This window comes from Capsella rubella, unplaced genomic scaffold (genome assembly GCF_000375325.1).
Source record: "Capsella rubella cultivar Monte Gargano unplaced genomic scaffold, Caprub1_0 scaffold_4, whole genome shotgun sequence".
Lineage (NCBI taxonomy): Eukaryota > Viridiplantae > Streptophyta > Magnoliopsida > Brassicales > Brassicaceae > Capsella > Capsella rubella.
Genome location: NW_006238920.1, coordinates 212,025 through 232,449, shown reverse-complemented (window position 1 = coordinate 232,449; position 20,425 = coordinate 212,025). Strand labels below are relative to the sequence as shown.

Here is a 20,425-nt window from a genome sequence, read left to right as displayed (position 1 = left end):
AATATAATTTTTTAAGTTGGTAAATTGTTTTTGTTGAACAAAATTATTTATGTATCATGCATATTTAAAAATTGTTATTAAACATTCAATATAAAAAGAGAATTTTTGAGAAATACCCTTATTGGTGTACCATTTTTTAAAAATACCCCTCTTTTCTATCCATTTTCAAAAATACCCCTTTTCAAATATGAAAAATTATAAACTTTTATATGGTTGATAAGGTACATCAAGATCATCATTACTACTGGGAAACTAAATCCAAATATTTATAAGGTTTTAAAAGGTTCTAAAAGACATTTATAAGGTTTTTATAAGGTTTTTAAAAGGTTTATACAGTTTTTATAAGGTTTTTAAATGATTTTTAAAAGGTTTTTAAAAGGTATTTATACGGTATTTATGAAATATATATATATATAAATTTACACACATATAAAGATAATTTCTATCTAGAAATATAAGCTTACACATATGTTTTTGATCAATTTCAAATTTTATAGTGACTTTTTGATAAAATTAGAAAGAGGGGTATTTTTAAAAAGTGGTATTGGAAAAGGGGTATTTTTGAAATTCACAATAATTAACAGTTAGGTTAATAATTTAATTATAAGTAAAAAGTTCTCAATATTTTAATTTTGTTTGTATTTTTCTATTTTTATCTATTTTTTTACAAAATAGAAGTGTCACGTTCCGCCATCTAATGTTTTACTTGACATATATCATAATCACGTGATTTAATAACTATGAAAACCAAGATTTGCATAATTGTTAAATTTCCTGAATTTTTATTTTCTTCTTTCTATTTTGTAAATATTCTTTTTTTTGAAAACTAATTTATATATATTCTTACCATTTAACATGTGTCACAACCTTGTTAATGACTAACTTTGAAAACCCAACTTTATATAATAAGATATTTATAGTCATTTCAATTTTAACAAAAGTTTGATTACTACTAGGTAACTAGATTTTACCCCGTGGTACAACACGGGGCTAGTATTTTGTACGTATCTTTTATATAAAACTTATTATAGTTTATATATGTACAGGGTTAGAATTTACACCGTGCTATATTCATATAATTTTTATGATTTTGTGTTATTAATAGATTAAGTTTCTTGGAAAAAAAAATCAGTTTTCCTAAAATTTAATATATATTTTAAAAGTGATATACACATAGTAAACAAACGGAATTATTTACCCGTGTTTTAGCAACGGGTTAATGTATTTTAAATTATATGAATGTCTATTCGAACCCGTCCCACTATACAACCCCGTCTAGTGATATTTTATATTTTTAATAAGATAAATATTTATGGTATTTTTATTTCGAATGTTATTTTAAAATTATTATATCTAGTGTTAATGTACACCATTGGTCAACTTTTTTAGAATAAATTATATTTAATTTTTATGATTTTGTATCATAAAATTAAAAAACAATATAAATGTTAGAGTGATATATATATATATTAATTAATAATATTTATTATTGAACTTATGTGGGTTGAATTTGAAAGAGATATAAATATGTCTATAATTTATTATAATAAAAGAGTGAATTTTAAAACTACCCCTTCTCAAATACCACTTTTCAAAAATATTTTTTTTTTAAGTTACATCAAAAAGCCATTAAAATTTTGAAGTTTGTCCAAAATTGTGTGTAAACTTTTATAAATATACACAAGTTACATTTATATTTGTATGAAATTATATATATATATAGTTTTTATAAATACCGTATAATAACTTTTAAAACCTTTTAAAAACAAAAACCAATTTCAAAACCTTATAAAAATCTTATGAACCTTATAGAAACTTTTTAAAACAATACTAACCAAATTTTAAAATATCGATCCTCCCAATATTTCGATTAATTATCGACTAACAATATATCCACATATAGACAACTTTAATAATTGCAGTCCTTCAATTATTCTGTGTACCAACAAAGTTCCCAAATAAAGTATTAGCTAAATCATAACTTTTTGCAAACTAAATAAATATTATCACAAAATTATTAAAACAAAATCACTTTTTATGCAACTATGGAGACCCTCCTCCATAATTAGATATGTTTTTTTTTTGGTTTCACAATTAGATATGATAATATTGAACAAATATTCTTTTAATTATATAGTAAACATATTAACTACTTACCCGTTAAATTCCAATTTACTTGTGCGTGATTCTGCAATATGTAAATTATAAAAATCTTCCTAAATTTTCAAAGAAGATAAATAAATTAAACTTCTTTAAATGATTAATATTTTACATATACACATCACTTCCTTTCTGCTTTCCTTGTAGAAGCAGTACTCGATTGCAGTAATGTTAGAGACCAAATTTTCATACACTTTTTCGTCTTCATATTACAAACACTTACCGTCAGTTTTATAAATAACAGAGCACAATATCAACGTCTCGAGAACAACTCCAACCCAACATTCCAGATCATAGTTCCTGTAATTTAAATCATACAATATAATGAAACTAAAACTGATCATTAAAATATAGAACGAAACTCACAAATTATTAAACAAAGAATACAGTATGTATAAATCGAAATATTGTAAATGAGTGTACGTATATATAGGATTGATAGTTTATAACAAAGAAACAAAATGATTTAGTGTATAACCTAGGATTGCTAGTAATTAAAACCATATGTCAAAAGTGACCATATTACAACAACAAAAATTGTTTGTTTGATTCTTTGTGTTTTAGAAAAATTGTTATTGAGTTTGGTGATCTTAGGTGTTGTGATTCTATAGTATTTATAGTACTTTGAGAAGACGATAGGTTTTTGTGTGCAACAATAATAATCATCAATAATAATCAATTAGTTGTCGTCAATAATAATCAATTAGTTTTCATTTCATATATATTTTACTCTAACATTTAAGTAGTTTATATTTGATCTCTCTTCTTTATTGTAAATTCAATTTCATTGATTATTTATTTGCCATATTCGATTTTATTTATTATTGTTTTTAGCTAATTTTTGGGAACTTTGTTAGTTTATAGAATAAATTAAGGAAGTTATATATATAATCGGCATATATGAAGGACATTTTAAATCTGTATTGTAGTTATTGGTATGCTATTTTTTTGGGAAGTTTGTTAGTGTATGAAATCAACATCCGTTAGTTATTATTATGATTAAATAAAATTCATTTTTTCTTTAATAATAAAGACTAAGGATTCAGGAAGTGAAATCGGGTTATAAATTGATGACATTAACCGACCCGGATTTTATGATTACTCAAATAACCTTAATAATCCTTAATAAGTTGTTAATGACAAAGGGCATTTTTTGGAAATCGATTACATATTAAAGTGGTCAAAAAAGTGGTTGCAAAAATAATAAGATAGATGTCCCGCGCATATGCGCGGGTTGTTGTATATTTATTTAATTATTTTAATTTATTTATTACTTATAAAAAAGAGAATTTTTGAGCAATACCCCTTTTGGTGTACCCCTTTTTAAAAATACCCCATTTATCTATACATTTTCAAAAATACCCCTTTTTAAATATAGAAAATTATAAAGTTTTATATAGTTTATAAGGTACTTCTATATAAGAACTACTACTGGGAGATTCGATACAAATATTCTAAATTTTTTTAAATAGTTTTAAATCGTTTTTATAAGTTTTATAAGGTTTTTAAAAGGGTTTATATGGTTTTTATAAGGTTTTTATAAGATTTTTATAATTTATTTTAACGCTATTTATGAAAGGTATATAGAGTTTTATACACATATAAAGGTAATTTGTGTATATATTTATAAGCTTACACACATATTTGGATAAATTTCAACATTTTTGGTGGGTTTTTTGATAAAGTTTGAAAAGGGGATATTTTTAAAAAGAACTATATGAAAAAGGGTATTTTTAAAATTCCCCCTATAGAAAATAGATTAAATAAATTTAAATGTTTATGACATTTTTACATTTTATTTATTTAAATCATACAATAGAAGCATACACCATATCTTTTGAATTTATTCGTTGATTAATTGTTCAATTTTAATAGTAATTTTCTTTAGTGCTTTTAAGTATTTTTTGATAAAACAATAATATTGTTAATGATAAAAATAAGAATGATACTGGGAGAATTTAAATTTACCCCCTTTTCAAATTTTATCAAAACAACCACTAAAAATGTTAAAATTTATCCATATATGTGTGTAAACTTATAAATATACACACAAATTACCTTTATTTGTGTATAAAATTTTATTATTTCAATGTCTTACAAATTGGTTTGAATATAACAAAAAATTATTTTGTTAAAATAATTACATACTTTGAAAATAAAATAAATATACATGAATATGTGAGAAAGAAAAAAACATCTAAAGTAAAACAATGAAGATGGTTTATTTAGCTTGATTTTCTTATGGTGCGATGGTGAGAAATCAATATTTTTGAATCCCATCGATAAAGTAATTTCCTTATAGCCATAAAATATTATTATACATATGTATTATACATTTAATAGTATAAAAACAATGAAAAAATGAAGAACTACATAAAAAAAAAAAAAGAAATATAATTGAAAACAAAAGTTTTAACCAAATAAATAATCAAGCTCTTACAATGATATCTTAATTGAGCTTTCAACCCATGCAAGAACATTAAAATTAAACAAAGAAAATATTGAGAATATCAGATATGGTGGAAGAGGATGTAAAAATGAGTATTTATATGATAAAATTGATGTAAGTTACAATTCTAAAATAATTAAATTAGAGGAGTTATAATTATATTTTATAGTGTGTAAATTGAAATTGAATGGAGGAAACAAATAGTCAATTGAAAGGTTATATAATTTAAGTTACAATTTAATAGTAAAGTGTGGATTTCAAGTATGAATTAAAGTATATGACTAAATGGGTTAGATATTTGGTTTAATTAAAAATAAATATTATAATTAAAAAATAAATGTTAAATGGACCAATAAGGAGAGAGTGAAACCTTAAAAATTCCCAAGAAATAATTTTATTTGTAATCTTTTTTTATATTCCTCTTAATTTAAGTTATATTTCTAGGTTTAATTATATTTGTTCATCCTTGTAGTATATATAATAGATAGAAAATGGAATATCAAATTATTTTTTAGATAGGAAATCAAGTATAAAATTCAAAGTTAAAACAAATTATAATGTTCTTTGTATTATTACATGTTGAATCACAAACTAAATATAAAGATCATTATTCTTGAAAGAATGTCTTACAAATTGGTTTGATGATTATATAACAAAAAGTTTATTTTGTTAAAAAATTACATACTTTTGAAATTAAAATAAATATACATGAATATGTGAGAAATAAACAAACATCCAAAGTAAAATAATGAAAATGGTTTCTTTAGCTTGATTTTCTTATAACCATAAAATATTATTATACATATGTATTACATTTAAAAATATAAAAAACAATGAAGATATAAAGAAATACATAAAAACAAAAAATAAATAAAATTGAAAATAAAAGTTTAAACTAAATAATTAATCAATCTCTTACAATGATATTTTAAATGAGTTTTCACCCCATGCAAGAACTTGAAAAAAAAAACAAAAAGAATAATGAAGATATGAGATATGGTAGAGAATGATGTGAGAATGACTATTTATATGATAAGAAGTGATGTAAGTTACATTTTTATAATAATTAAATTAGAGGAGTTATAATTATAATTTATAGTGTGTTTAATTGAAATTCAATAAAGAAAACCAATAGTCTTTGGAAATTTATAAATTTTCAGTTTCATTTAAGTAGTAAAGTGTGAATTTAAAGTAGAAATTAATGTATATGATTAAATATTTTTTTGGTTTAATTAAAAATAAATATTATATTTTAAAAATAAATACAAAATGGACCAATAAGGAGAGAGTGAAACCTTACTTTTATATATATGATGATATTTTAAATAATTTTCCACCAATAAGCCTTATAAAATTTGTTGAATGATATATGATTAAGTCCTTTCATTTTCTTTGCTATTTGATTATAACTTATAGTGTAATTAAATTTTGTATTGAATGATTGTCATAAACATTTATTTATTTATTTATTTTGTTGAATGATATATGATTAAGTCCTTTCATTTTCTTTGCCATTTGATTATAATTTATAGTGTAATTAAATTTTGTATTGAATGATTGTTATAAACATTTATGATGATATTTTAAATAATTTTCCACCAATAAGCCTTATAAAATTTGTTGAATGATATATGATTAAGTGCTTTCATTTTCTTTGCCATTTGATTATAACTTACAGTGTAATTAAATTTTGTATTGAATGATTGTCATAAACATTTATTTATTTATTTATTTTGTTGAATGATATATGATTAAGTTCTTTCATTTTCTTTGCCATTTGATTATAATTTATAGTGTAATTAAATTTTGTATTGAATGATTGTTATAAACATTTATTTATTTATTTTTAAAAATTAAAGCCTTAAATATTTTTCCACCAATAAGGAGAGAGTGGAACCTTACTTTTATATATATGATTTTGTAGTATTATGTAGATGTGAATCTGGATGTGGATGGTGACACTAGGACATAAGATAAATAGCTTATTTGTTAATAATATAAAGAGAATCATCAAAGATTCTAAATACAAAAGGTGAAAAGAGAGAGAGATCGGCCGATCAGTATTCTGTCGCCGGAGCTCCGGTCAGACCTCCACTGTGTTCGTATTGTTCTCTACATTTCTATATCTCTTATATAATAAAGTTTAACGAAGCTTGAGCTCATTTAAATATACATACACACTGCCGGGAAAAACAAGACCAAAGCTGTTCGTTCTCTTATGATCTTAGGCTAAAAAAGCCTCCGGCTAGATTGTTGATCCGCGGTCTAAAAAAGATCGCAACTTTCAAGCTCCATTCATATGACAGTACCGTCTTCAATTGTCGCTTTTTCGACTATCACAGTGATTCCAGATCGAATGTAGAACCCTTCCTCTGGCCTATCCGCTTCTTGAACATCCTGAAAACATCAGAATACTAAATGTCTTAAAGTTTCAAATCTTTCTTTTAACAGTCGACGAAAGAGAAGTAATTCAAGAAAAGCTTACCCCTTTGTTCATGATGATCACGTTTTTACCGATCTTAGCATTCTTGTCAATGATGCATTTCCTATAGAATAAACTCTTTTGTTTCATACAAATCCATTTTGAAGAAGAGGTTTTTGTGTGATATTTCAAAACTTACCTGATCTTTGTGTCTTTACCAATACCAATTGGAACCTTTCCTTCTGCTAATAGAGATGCAATCTCAGATTCAGTTTGGTAGTAATCTGCACCTAACATCAATGTATCCTTTGAAAAGAAGAAAACAAAACTCAGTTTGATTGCTACATAGCGTAAAAATCCCTACGTTTGTTTTCAGATAAAAAAAATGAAGATTCACCTGAAGCTCAACTCCATAGTCTAGACGTGACCGTTCACCAATGATGGAACGTTGAACGCTGCATTCTCGCAAGAAACATCCGTGCGAGATTATGGAATCTACCATCTTTACAAAATCATCAAACAGAAGAACCATACCAAATTAAAAATCATAATCAAAGAAACAATCACAAAGGAAAGAGATTTCTCTTCAGATAAGCTGATACATACACGGCATTTCTCAGTTTTGGTTGGTGGGAGGAACCGTGGAGATGTGTAGAATGGAGTGTCTGGATCATAAAACTCAAATTTTGGTCTCTGCAAAACAAGAACAGAAAGGTTGGAACGAAAATGAGAGACAATAATAAGGTGAAAGACTGGGAGAATGTTTCTACCTCCTCAACAAGAGCTAAGTTAGCCTCATAGAATGTCTTTATAGTCCCAATATCCTCCCAGTAGTCCCGGAAAATATATCCCTGACAGAAATCAATAAAATCATAGTTAGATCACTCAACGGATAAGAAAAACGAAAGAGGAAGCGATTTTCTAAAACCTTACTTGCACACTGTGATCCCTTATGGCTGCAGGAATAATTTCAGATCCAAAGTCATTGGAACTCGGATACTGTCTTGTTAGAAGGTTCAGCAAAGCTTCAGTTTTGAAACAATAAACTCCCATTGATGCAATGTATGGAGTATCTGTTGCTTCTTGATCAGACAGTCCAAGCAGAGTTGTGTCCGTTTGCTGTCAAAACACAACATAATATTTTTTAAAGTTTTCAAATGCTGTCACTTTGTTGAGTTAATATGTATTAAGAATCGTAAAAAGAAACTATACCATTGATTTTAGATCAGTTCCTGTTGGTTTCTCAGAGAATTGGATAACACGCCCTCCTCGATCAATCTTCACTAGACCAAAATTCGATGCACGGCTACCAAATTGACAAAATGACGGTTTTCAGAACCAATATTTCACATAGAAAAGGTGTAAAAGAGTATCAAGAAACTAACCTTCCACTAACTGGTGCGCACGAAAGAGTAACGTCTGCGTTACTATCTACATGAGACTGTCACAACACATCAAGTTAATAAAACTATAAAGAGGTTTCAAGATGACAAAAGATCTCTTTAGATTAAGATAACTAAATACCTGAACAAAATCCATGTAGTTCATTCTATAGAGATGATCCCCAGACAAAATAAGTATGTTCTCAATGTTCCTGTTCTTGGCATCCTATTTAAGCGATCAATAGCTTTTAGACCACTTCAAAGATATCAAAGAAACGACTTGAATACAGATAAAGCATTAACAGTGATCATAAGTTCAAACCTCAAACACCCAAAGAAATTTTCTGACAGCATCTGCTGTTCCTTGAAACCACTTCTTCCCTGCTTCCCCTGGTGTTTGCGTAGCAGCAAGGACCTATTCAAAAAGATTCTATGTTTGCTTATTTGTCGAAAATTATGAAACCCGAAATTGTTTATTGTTCTAGTACTGTTTATACCTCTACAAAACCACCTCCAAAGTTTATGCCATTCCCAAAATAAGTGCGTGCTAAATGTCGATTGAGGGAAGCCGAGTTGAACTGTGTAAGCACAAAGATCTTGTTTATGCAGCTGTTAATGCAGTTACTCATCGGGATATCAATCAGTCGGTAGCATCCACCAACAGGAACCTGCATAATTTGAAGACATTAGAATCATCATCACACAAACATTGGTTTAAAGATAAGAGCCCTGAGGTCCTAATCATATGAATGTTATTTACTGTTTTGCTTTCTCAGAAAACGAGAAAAGATAAACACTTACAGCAGGTGTTGCAGCTCTCTTTGTAAGAGGGAAGAGTTTAGCACCATTGCCTCCTCCTAGAATGATTGCAGCCACGTTTTGCGGGTCTGCCTTTCTTCTCTCAAACATTGAAGGCTTTACTGTCTGAAAAAACAAAGCGAACAGAATCAAGAACTCCGGACTTTTGCAGGAACCGATTAGGTTAGCCTGTTTGAGAAAGGTCTTAAGAAGAGTGTCTATATAATGATAAATTTGAGCGACACAAAGCAAGCCGAATGCCTTGTAAGCAAGAGAGAAAAGAGTAAAACTGATCAACATACCATAGCCTCTTTTGGATTATTAGAAGTGGCAACAGCGTAAACAACACCGTGCTTAAACTTTCGATTTCCAAACTTCTTGGAGACAACATCTGATCTAAAACGTTTAAAGAAACCATTGTTGTTGATCTTCTCACCCAAAAACCTGTTCTCTGCATTTTTGAAACAGAGTTTTGGCAAAATAGAACTGCTTGTCCCCAAGGCAAAGGAGTAAGAAGAATCCATCTATTTTTAGCTGCAAGATACACAAAAATGAATAACAGAACCTAGGAAAGTTAATAGCAGATATGATTGGCTCAGAAGAATAATAAAAGCTTCAAGTAAAGTGAATAACACACAAAGTGTTTCAGTTTCTACAGCTTATATTAATATAATCAAGATGGGAATAAAATAATCCAGACCAATTGTTCAAATTTAAGCAAAGTGTTAAAGTGAAACCGACCAGAGAAAATTCTGAACAATATTAGAAGTCAAAATAACAGTTCTTGAGAGTAACCCATTAGTTAAATCCTCGAAAGCTAGGAACTTTCCACAAACCCAGATGAGAATATCCTAAAATAAGCACATACAAAAAAAGAAAAAATTGGAATTCCCAAATAGTTCACAAACACAGATCTCTGAAACTCTCAAACACACAAAACTCTTGAAGTTTCAAGATACTTATATGCAGACAAAACATCGTTTTTCAAAATCATTGTTAAGCTGGAAAGAAACATTCTCAACAAAGAAACAAGTTTGGATCATAAAGAGCTTAATCCAAAGAAAAAGTTATCCATAGCCTCAAATTACTTTGATACTGAACGAGTTTGCAAATTACATAGATACACACACTCCATTAGGCTTAAAAGATCATTAATTTAATAGAAGCTAGACAGTAACTATGAAGTAGCATAAAGTTTCAGTTTTTGCAAAGAAAACATCATTAAAGTTGGGTTTTTTTCTGTAAAAACAAAACACAGACAAAGCAAAATCGATAATGGGAATGCGAAACCTCGAAAGACAGAAACTTTTTCATGGTCAGAAGCTAACAACAACGATCCAGAGAGAAGAAGATCTTTAATATTTGAATACAAAACTTACAAACCGAGATAAGAGTATAAAACCTCACCAGCAAAAATCAAACTCTGTGTCTGATCTTGATTAATATGTTTTGCAGTTCGTTTGAAATCGAAGAAGAACAAGTCTGACTAAATCAGTGAAGTGCGTGGTTGACGGAGGAAGCTGTTACTTCTCCTGTGATCCCACACGAGAAAGTAAACTTATTTTCTCATCTTGGCCAATCTTTTATAACCCAACTTTTTATTAGTAGAGTACATAGTTGGATTCTGACTAGTTTGGTAAAGAGTAAATGATTTTAGCACATTGGGATTAAGTTTCTACATAAAAATTAATATTCAAAGCAAAAGAGGGAAAAAAAAGATTTAGCAAATCATAATTGATGTGAGTGAGTGAGTGAGTCATGGAGACTGTTACATTAAACGGACGGCTCTGGTTTGTTCCATATGTTCGCTCTACTCTTACAACGACACGTTGAGAACTTGAACCTCATATTCATCTCTATTCTACTTACACACGTTGTGTTGTTCACTGTCTCACATTGATATGATTTGGTACAAAGAAACAATACACACTAACCTTAAGTTACTAACTACTAAAATTATACTTATAATTTATTTACAAATAAATATTGATATAAAATTGATGATTTTGGACGGCTAGGGATTTTTTTTCACAGAAAGGTACAAAATAAAATATCTAAAAGAGCTTTCATGTGTTTATGTCATGTGTGAGAAAGGGACGTTTCTTTTGTAACCATTTGTATGACTCAAAAGTAGTGAAGTTTGATTGATGATGCTCAATGAGTTACAAATGTATTGCTTCTCTATTGGATGGAATCTAGAAACTTCACGGCCGCACACTTGTCACAAAGACCATTTTTGATGACTCAGAAAACAAAAACTCTCATATCACGATAATTAATAATAAGTAACCATTTCACTCAAACAATGATACTATATAAACCGTATATGTCAGCTAATTGGAAACTGTTTTTGGTTGTATCTAAATTTAAGCTTTTATATCAAAAAGAAAACCTTTTGTCACCGGGGCCAAGTTCATCCAAGACTCTTGATTTTGATGTATTCGATATGATGAATTGGATGTTAATGGTAATACAAATTTAACATAATGATATGATAATGACAAGTATAATGACAGCTAACCAGTATTTCTACACTAAACAAGACATCAAAAAATCAAACCAAAACAGACTTGGATAACTAAATGACATTTAAATGACTAGGGAAAAATTAGAAAGCAACTTCGACTTTAACTTCGCATAATAATCTGAAAACACAATTCTAAAGAGGTTCTTGAGGTACAACGGAGCAACGGTTACCAAAAAGAAGAACTATAAGAGCTCTGATGATTAATGTATACATCAAAAGACATAATTCAAGAGGAGCTTCGAGAACCAAACCATTGAAAAGTCAAGCTTTTTAGGTGTTGGTGGCACGAGTGTAGATCTGCTGGCTAGAGTGAGCAGAGACCATCCTGATCAAACCCTTGGCCATTAGCTCCCTTATTGCCCTTCTTGCTAGAGACCCATTAATCTGTTTTTTCCCAACAATTCAGACCATAACAATGTCAGCGACTAACATTCAAATCAACCTTCTAAGAATGCAACAATGACATTAAGTATATCGTAGCATACCCTCATACGGTCAGAGAGAATCGATGGAGTAATGAGCTTGAACTTGGGTGCTTCAGTGAGAAGCTTGTCGTAAGTACCTTGGTCAAACAAGACCATGTTGTTCACCTTCTCCTTTTGCTTTCCCTTGCTCCACTTCTGTTTTTTTAAAACAAACATTCATAGAGAGGAAAAACAACAATTAAGCACAAAGATCACCAAGAACGCAACATCATACACAAAGCAAGACGTTATTTACACAAACAAACCTGAATTACACTATACTCTTTCGAGAAATGAATCACAGAGACCAAAGTTTCTAGATTTGTATGAAACAAGTGCAAACATATACCTCAATCTTCATCCAATACAAATACTTAAACCTTTACTTACCCGAATAAGATTAATCAAACTCTCAGCAACCCTAGACGTAAACACTTAAAAATTGGAGCAATTTGCTACTTTTCAAATCAACATTTACAGTAGCTACACAATTACATTGATTGTATCATATAAAAATGGAATAACGAAAGAAACGAACCTTCTTCTTTTGCTTTCCACCTCCGGATTTAGCCGGCTTTGATGACGGCGGTGGAACCTTATCCTTCTTTGGCGCCTGAAAATAAACAACATTTCAGATCAGATACTTTCAAAAAGAGAAATTAGGCGATACGAATAGACAGATAGAAATGGAGGAAGAGTAACCATGGTGGTGTCGACGGAGACGGAGTAACGATCGGCGGCGAGTAAGAGTAGAGAGAGACGAAAGACCAAAAGAGACGACAGTGAGAGAAAGATTTGGTTTCGTTGTTTATATATTAGGGTTTCTGAGTTCTCTCTCTCAAACATTAAAAGGCTCGAGAAAGCCCATTAATGTTATATATTTATAAACCCAATTAAGTTTTTGGTCGAGCCGAATTGGGCTGAGGCCCAACTTTGTGTTATGCTTAATAATTTTCGTAATCATCGCATTAGCAATCCGACCTTAGCTCAGTTGGTAGAGCGGAAGACTGTAGTAGTTGCTGTAATCTTTAGGTCGCTGGTTCGATTCCGGCAGGTCGGATATTGTTTTTAGGAAATGTCAGATTTTTTGTCAATTATTTTTGGTAGTTCTTTTTTCTTTTTTTATATAAACACAGTTTAGTTTTTTTTATATAAATAAGATGAGCAAAGTGACACTGGAATCAGCATGCACTCACATACGAAGGGATGAAATAAATGTTATAAAAATGAATGTAAAAGATGTACACTACAAATTTTAAACTAATCTTTACGATCAACTTGAGAATTAATTATACATAGATTAGGAATATACAAAAAGCCATGCATGTAATAAAATTATGAAACTCAGATTCTGGTTCTTTATATAGATTTGCCACCATAAAAGGGGTCACACTAGTTAATAAATAATGGAGTATATAGTTTCTTGTTTTAGGCTAAGGATACAGTACATTGTTTTCTACGAAATAACTAGATATTTAATCAACTAGATATTCATGAGTAAGTGTACATTAGGTATGCAGTAAAGCTCCATAATCTATATATAAATCTTAGTTCGAATTAATTATAGATTTAAAGAAAACAGTACATAGATTTTAAAGGTCATGAGGTCAAAAAAAAAAAAGGATTTTAAAGGTCACATTTTGTATATTAAAGAAGTATTCTCTTGTGCCTAATATATAAGGTCCAATCATTGTTCTATATAAAAAGAATAGTTGTATTAAATTATTAATAACTCAAAAAGTATATACAATTTCTAATTCATTAAGTGTTATATATATATATATATATATATATATACATATATAAATCGATTGTAATATCGATCGGTTTTCACAACAACAAAAAATGAGTAAGTGAGTAACTGTAATTTTTTTTTTTTTGCTAAATTTGTAAAAATCATTAAAATTTAGAAATGAAGTTAAAGTATTACATAAAACATTACCTAGATATAGAGTAACTTTGGCACAATGTAAAAACAAGTTTACAAAGATCACAAATTTTGGTGTTATCGAATCCGAAGAACATTAGAGGTCGCCAACATTTTCTATGTTGCCTTACCAAAATATCGCTGCGAATTTGTAGATCAATAGTCTTGAAGATTGTTGAGGGATAAATTCTCTGAAGATCGTTGTGCAACACATTATTTCTTTGACGCCAAATATGATACACATAACCTTGAGCAACTGCCTTTAGTTGGCTATAAACTCAAGTTTTAGTTTAACCGTAAACTTCAGGTTCAAAAACATTTAGTTGACTATAAACTCAAATTAATCAGGATCTCTCGGTTGCTTATATGACCTAAGTCGTAAACAGTTTATGGATAAGTGTCTAAGAACACGTAGTAGATACTAATTTGCATATAATGTTTGATTGAAGAAGCATCGAGTGACACGTTTACACTCATGAGCAATTATTATGAACATGTCTTTTGAAGAAGTAGAAAAAAAGGAAGTGGGTCTTTTAAACTTTGTTCAAAGTGTATCCAATAACAGAAGTTGAAATTGAAATGAAACCACATATACATACTTTTCTTTTTGGTTTGAAAGAGACAAGACATAAAGGAGGAACACACACATAAACAAAAGAGAAGTTGTGGAACTATTGTAACCCATTTCTCAATCTCTTAGTGAAGAAGTAATGGTTTCCTTCTATATAATGTATATTAAAAATATATTAGTGATTTGGATTAGATAGTTTTTTTTTTATAAATTTCATTAATATGCGATATTATAATTTGGCACTATATATATACTTTGTACGCTAATCATTCAAGTCCTATAAAACTTTTTGCAACAAAGTTTATTTAGATATAGTGATACGTATTATTTAAAGAGATTAATTCAATGTTGTTTTTAAAATCAAGAAAAAAATTAAATGGTGGTCATATAAAACTAATGTTGGGCTGCTTTGTGAGTCGAGTAAATAAATTACAAATGGATGAAGATAGTGCATGAAACTATATTTACCAATGAAACAGAAAATGTCATTACTAATCTAATTATAACTTAGTGAGAAATATCACACATGTATACACAATTATATAATATTCATATTGTTTATATGCAACCTTTTTTTTTAATATCACACATGTATACACAATTATATAATATTCATATTGTTTATATGCAACCTTTTTTTTTGTTTGACAAGTAGTATAAATTTTGTTCATAATATGAGTATATGACTACTAAGAGTTAATATTTATGAATTTGCTTAATTTAGATGAAAAGTTTCATTTAACTTATAGGTATATAAATAGCTTCTGATGTTGCATTGTTTTTTTTTTGAATTTAATGTTAAATTATATTCAAGAAAAAAATATAACGTTTTTACAACTAGTGCAACATAAAATTGAAATTTAAGAATTTAGGCTTCAATGAAAAAAAATATGAAAAACCACCATTAGAAGCTTAGTTGCATTGTTTGACAAGTGATAATGTCTTTTTAAAGCTAACAAACTCCTTTAGGAACTGCACACTTTCTAAATTCTATGATCAAATAGTATAATATTATAAGAAAGTAAGTATGTTACTTGTTTGATTGGAATACTATAAACACTCTTAACCAAAATTTTGAATCACCTACAAAAATTAATCATACATTTATTTTTGTAATTTTTTTTTCAGGTTTAAACTCATTAGCTTCTCATTATCTAATTTTTTCTATTTTATAAAGTTACTTATTAAGTAGTGAAGGAGCTTCTGCGTGTTTTAAACTTAATATTTGTCCAAAATATTGTTTTAAAGTTTATATGATTTTGAGTTGCATTCACAAACTCATATCAATAATTTTTTCGCCAAAAAATTACGAAACTATTATGATTTGATCTTTACATAAATATCATAATTTCATATAAATACAATCTTAAGGCAAGAAGACTATGAATTTTATGGGTTTTCAATAAGAGTGAAAGATCAATTAACTTTTTTTTTTTTGCATATAAGAACAAAATAACTTTAGTTAAATTGAGAAAAAGAAAATAAATGGTTCTTGTAAAAAAAAAAAAAGAAAGCAAATGCACTAATAAGTGACCCTTTATAAATACTCTACATTGTAATGTTACATTTTCTCAAGCTAACACAAACACAAGAACAAAGAGAAAAACATTACTCACACTCTCCTCTGTTTTTTTCTTTCTCTACAACATCTTTGTTCGATCTACAACATCTTGGTAAAGGCGACTACTGTTTTAAGCAATTCTCTTTAAAGCCAATGGATTCACCAAGTACTCAGAAGGCTAATAAACCAAGAAAGATGAAGGTTGTTGTGAAGAAGTCTCGGTCTCTAAAGCTCTTAGATTTGTTCTACCGGGTGATCGAGATAACTGTAGTTATGGTTACAGTAGCCAAGCTTTGTTACCAGCTAGTCATCACCTTCGAGGGCTCTGTTTTTTCGGGTTTTCTCATCAACCGTCACCTTGCTTTCGTCTTGGGGAATGCCATAGTCATCGTTATAGTTGCCAAGTGCGGTTTCTTTTTGAATCAAGAACCTGATGCAAGGAGGAATAGCAACGATTTTTACGACGAGTTTGTTATGGAGAGCTCGAGAGGAGTACGAAACTTAGAGACCCAACTGATCTGCAGAGAAAAACATAGTGGAGCAGAGGTCGTGGCAAAACAGAGCATTGAAGAAAACAGAGCAAAACAGAGCATTGAAGATAAGAAGAGACAGAGCAGAACAAAAAAGAGCATTTTGGAGAACAAGAAAAAACAGAGCACTGAAGATAAGATAGAGAAACATAAAAGGTCTGAGAACAGTTCAAAACAGAACATTGGGGAGGAGACAGAGACGAAGGACATAAGTGTGAGGAGACACAAACAAATCATTCCTCAAAATCAAGAAAGTCCCATGAAGAGTTACGAAAGGAGTCAGTCGGAGAATCTCGAGGGATCAAAGAAGAGTACTTGTGGGAAACTGAAACGCTCGGAGACGGAAAGATTTGCTGATGTATATGAATCCGATGATGAACTACGATACAAGATCGAGTCTTTCATTGCGAGACAGAGGAGGAACCAAAAGGATGAAGAGTTTTGTATTATCTAAAAATATAAAATACTAAAAAAAAAGAAAAAAAAAACTTTAGTTTATGCAAAGCATCCACATATGTTTTTGTGTGTGTTTGTATATATATAACGGGCATACATATTTCAAAGCCCTAGCATAAAATGTTGTTTTGTATAATTTTGTTCATCTTATAAAAATTATATCAAGTATAAGTTTTCTGTAATTTTCTTGTTATAACAATCAAAATTGAATGAACAAGTAGAAATCAACAATGATGAATACAACACTCTTTGTGAAGTATGTTCATATCTTCAGGAGTTCCAAATCAGAAGCCTCAAAGTTATCATCAATCTTCTTTTTCTGAGGGTTGATTTTCAAAATCTGTTTTTATCGTTAAGACATCTGAGTTAATGAAATGAAACAAAACAAGGTAATAAATATATGTATATATGAACAAGTTAATATAGTACTGACCGGGAAGGGTATTGGTGAGATTTGAAGCTGTTTTTGTATGTTTTGGACGTGAGTTTTGTTAATATTGGCTTGTCCAATCACATGGATGAAGTCACCAGCTACAAGGTCTGTTAATTAACACAAGAATCATGAGCAAAATGGTGCATGTATTTTAAGTCTGGACTCAAGGTTTGATATATACATACCGCAAACATGAGCAATGATGCATGTCAAGAGCGAATATGCAGCGATACTGAAAGGAATCTCGAGGCTTGCTTCGGTTGAGTTCTGGTAGATTTGACAGGAGAGCTCACCATTTGCCACATAGAACTGGTGTAAACACAACCAAAACAAAACCAAACCAAACCATTTTCAGTTTTATATATCTTTAATACTTTGAGATGATTTTGCAATGGAAATGTAACAAAGTTATTAGATGAGACAAAACAGATGAAACTCAAGCTAACCTGTGCAACTGTCTGACAAGGAGATACCGACAACTTCAGATTGTAAGTTGAAAGCATGATCTTTTGCTTATGAGGATTGTTCTTTATCTTGTTTATAACATCAGAGAGCTGATTGAACTCTTTGCTGGAAAATGTAAAACCAATCAGTCAAAGAAGCAAAACATATGAACACTCATCATCCAGAGAAGAGGACATCACAAACCTAGAATCAGAATTTCTCCACTGGAGTGGGTTGTCTACTTCTTCTTCTGTAGCATTCTCTCTGAAACTGCAACACAAACATCAGTGTGAGTCTGGTTCCAGTACAACTACTTTCTAAATTCTCAATTATGTGCTTGCCTGTTAATATATTCTTTAGCCTCATCGCTATCCCATATATGATTATTTCCCTTTTCCTGAAAGAACATTATGAGGTATATAAACAAGGATTTTGAGCATTTTCATATATTGTCATTAGTTGTGTAGTAGCACAAAGGTCTCTTTTGGCTTTACCTTGGGATTGGTTGAACCACTGATGAGTTGTAGGGTTTCCTCAACGACTCCTAGCCAGAATACTTTCTGCAAGACAACAAATTCCAGATTCAAAAAGAATCAATCACACTATTAATCAAAAGGTGGCTTCCTTGATAAAAGTTGTGACTAAAGATGAGAAGACATGCCTTGGTTGTGAGTAGCGGGAAAGTCTTGCGCAGATTGAACCGCATCTGTATATTAACCGAAACAGCAAACAAGCAACTCACATGTAAGTTACAACCATACAAGCTGCTTCAATTAAAGGAAAAAGACACTAACACTCAGCTCACCTGACATCCAAATTTAGAAAGAGTAGTATTGTCATTCATGTCTCCAGTAGATATAATGTTTTGAACAAGATTCAAGTAACCAAACTCCTCATGCCTTTCGAAAACCATCTTAGGCAAGAACGAGTAGTACTGCTTGAAATCTGAACCAACAACACTTTTCTTTTCACCGGAACCAAAAATATGATTTTTTCTTCGGACATAAGTGTTGAAACTATACCGAGTTCCATTTTCCATTCTTGGAAATGATGAGTACCACGGATGGTATAGAGAAGTATCCACCCTCGGCGCAAATGCATCGCATGGTACACTTATATCGATTTCTGTTAGGTGGATAGCTTCACAGTCTGGTGCATTCATATAGTTCCTATAGAGAAACCACAACATATCAACCAATGTTTTTGTTGAATATGTTGTACCAAATGTCCAACAATCATTCACAGTACCAAACTTCAATCATCAAACTTAATTAAGAAGGCCTCACCACAAGAACTTTCAATCACATCTAGACATCAAACCTCAAGTTTCCAAAATCAAATTTTAACAATAATTAACCATGTGGAAAGAAGATGAAGCAAAACCTTAACAACTCGCCACCTCCTATGACAAAGACCGTCTCAATAGACAAGGAATATGGTGCCGTGGCTAGAAGTTCAAGAGCCGATTCCATGGTACTACACACCAATACATTGTCATCGGCGCCAATGTCGAGACAGCTAGAACTTGTAAGAACAACGTTGAGCCGACCAAGAAGGGGACGAAACTCTAGAGGAGTAGAATCCCAAGTTTTTCTTCCCATTATAGTCGCATTCCTCTTCTTGGGATCAGATGTCTTAGTTGTAACACCTTGGAAAAATTCGTATTCCATTGGTAAATCCCAAGGAAGTTTCATGTCCATACCAAGACCCATGTCTCTTGTCGCTGCTATAACGACTTGGTAACTCCTTCTAGTAACTGAAACTGTGCTTTGGACATTGTTACACAGTGCTTCACCAGTAGCCATATGTTGAAACTTATAAAATGAACTTTTTTTCAGAGATGATATAAAAACAACTGAGAAAATGGAATGAGACTTTCTTGGAATCTAGCAAAGATGAGATCAAAATCTGGGAATCGAGGGAAGAAACTAAAATAGTCAACGCATAGGAAGAAGAAGAAAACAAAAATGATGGTTGTGTGTGTTTATATATATATATATATATATTACACAGGGCAACGACTTGAATAAGAAGCACTAATATGGACCTTCCTCGAAGAAAGCTCAAAACAAAGAATTTCAAAATAAAATTGATAATCAAATCTAGTTCCAACTAATACAAGATTAAAGAATTGAGTTATGTAGGAAATGGTCGACCAAATCTCACTCTAATTAGATTAAAGAAGTGACAATAATTTTATGGAGTGGTGGATCCAACTCAATGTTGATTTACATGCATTAATGCATATATTAATTGGATATTTATTGGAGTCACGTGTGTGATGTTACTCAAGTTGATGTC

At 30.1% G+C, this 20,425-nt stretch overlaps 4 protein-coding genes and 1 non-coding gene across 5 annotated transcripts; 2 read left to right on the top strand and 3 right to left on the bottom strand.

Moving 5' to 3' along the window:
• Positions 1-6,578: 6,578 nt before the first annotated feature.
• On the bottom strand, positions 6,579-10,843 carry LOC17889832 (probable glucose-1-phosphate adenylyltransferase large subunit, chloroplastic). Its single transcript, XM_006293954.2, has 15 exons — positions 10,619-10,843; positions 9,514-9,745; positions 9,215-9,337; positions 8,911-9,081; positions 8,736-8,828; positions 8,556-8,639; positions 8,417-8,472; positions 8,244-8,337; positions 7,965-8,150; positions 7,802-7,882; positions 7,638-7,724; positions 7,429-7,533; positions 7,231-7,337; positions 7,095-7,155; positions 6,579-7,006 (listed from the first exon to the last, which is right to left on the bottom strand). Exons 2-15 carry the CDS (start codon positions 9,733-9,735, stop codon positions 6,905-6,907), a joined length of 1,572 nt encoding a protein of 523 aa, XP_006294016.1. The 5' UTR covers positions 9,736-9,745; positions 10,619-10,843; the 3' UTR covers positions 6,579-6,904.
• A 962-nt stretch (positions 10,844-11,805) lies between these two features.
• On the bottom strand, positions 11,806-13,007 carry LOC17888849 (40S ribosomal protein S25-2). Its single transcript, XM_006295097.2, has 4 exons — positions 12,905-13,007; positions 12,741-12,815; positions 12,224-12,358; positions 11,806-12,122 (listed from the first exon to the last, which is right to left on the bottom strand). Exons 1-4 carry the CDS (start codon positions 12,905-12,907, stop codon positions 12,009-12,011), a joined length of 327 nt encoding a protein of 108 aa, XP_006295159.2. The 5' UTR covers positions 12,908-13,007; the 3' UTR covers positions 11,806-12,008.
• Positions 13,008-13,178: 171 nt separating this feature from the next.
• On the top strand, positions 13,179-13,262 carry TRNAY-GUA. Its single transcript is given in 2 exon segments — positions 13,179-13,215; positions 13,227-13,262. It is a non-coding gene; the product is annotated as a tRNA-Tyr (tRNA).
• Positions 13,263-16,288: 3,026 nt separating this feature from the next.
• Positions 16,289-17,351, top strand: LOC111830991. The gene has a single exon (XM_023784244.1). It carries the CDS (start codon positions 16,415-16,417, stop codon positions 17,243-17,245), a length of 831 nt encoding a protein of 276 aa, XP_023640012.1. The 5' UTR covers positions 16,289-16,414; the 3' UTR covers positions 17,246-17,351.
• A 146-nt stretch (positions 17,352-17,497) lies between these two features.
• Positions 17,498-20,025, bottom strand: LOC17887860 (bifunctional dihydrofolate reductase-thymidylate synthase 2). The gene is made up of 10 exons (XM_006294051.2): positions 19,508-20,025; positions 18,930-19,293; positions 18,786-18,830; positions 18,619-18,684; positions 18,466-18,521; positions 18,329-18,394; positions 18,127-18,250; positions 17,866-17,989; positions 17,681-17,787; positions 17,498-17,587 (listed from the first exon to the last, which is right to left on the bottom strand). Exons 1-10 carry the CDS (start codon positions 19,927-19,929, stop codon positions 17,510-17,512), a joined length of 1,452 nt encoding a protein of 483 aa, XP_006294113.1. The 5' UTR covers positions 19,930-20,025; the 3' UTR covers positions 17,498-17,509.
• Between the last annotated feature and the right edge of the window lie 400 nt (positions 20,026-20,425).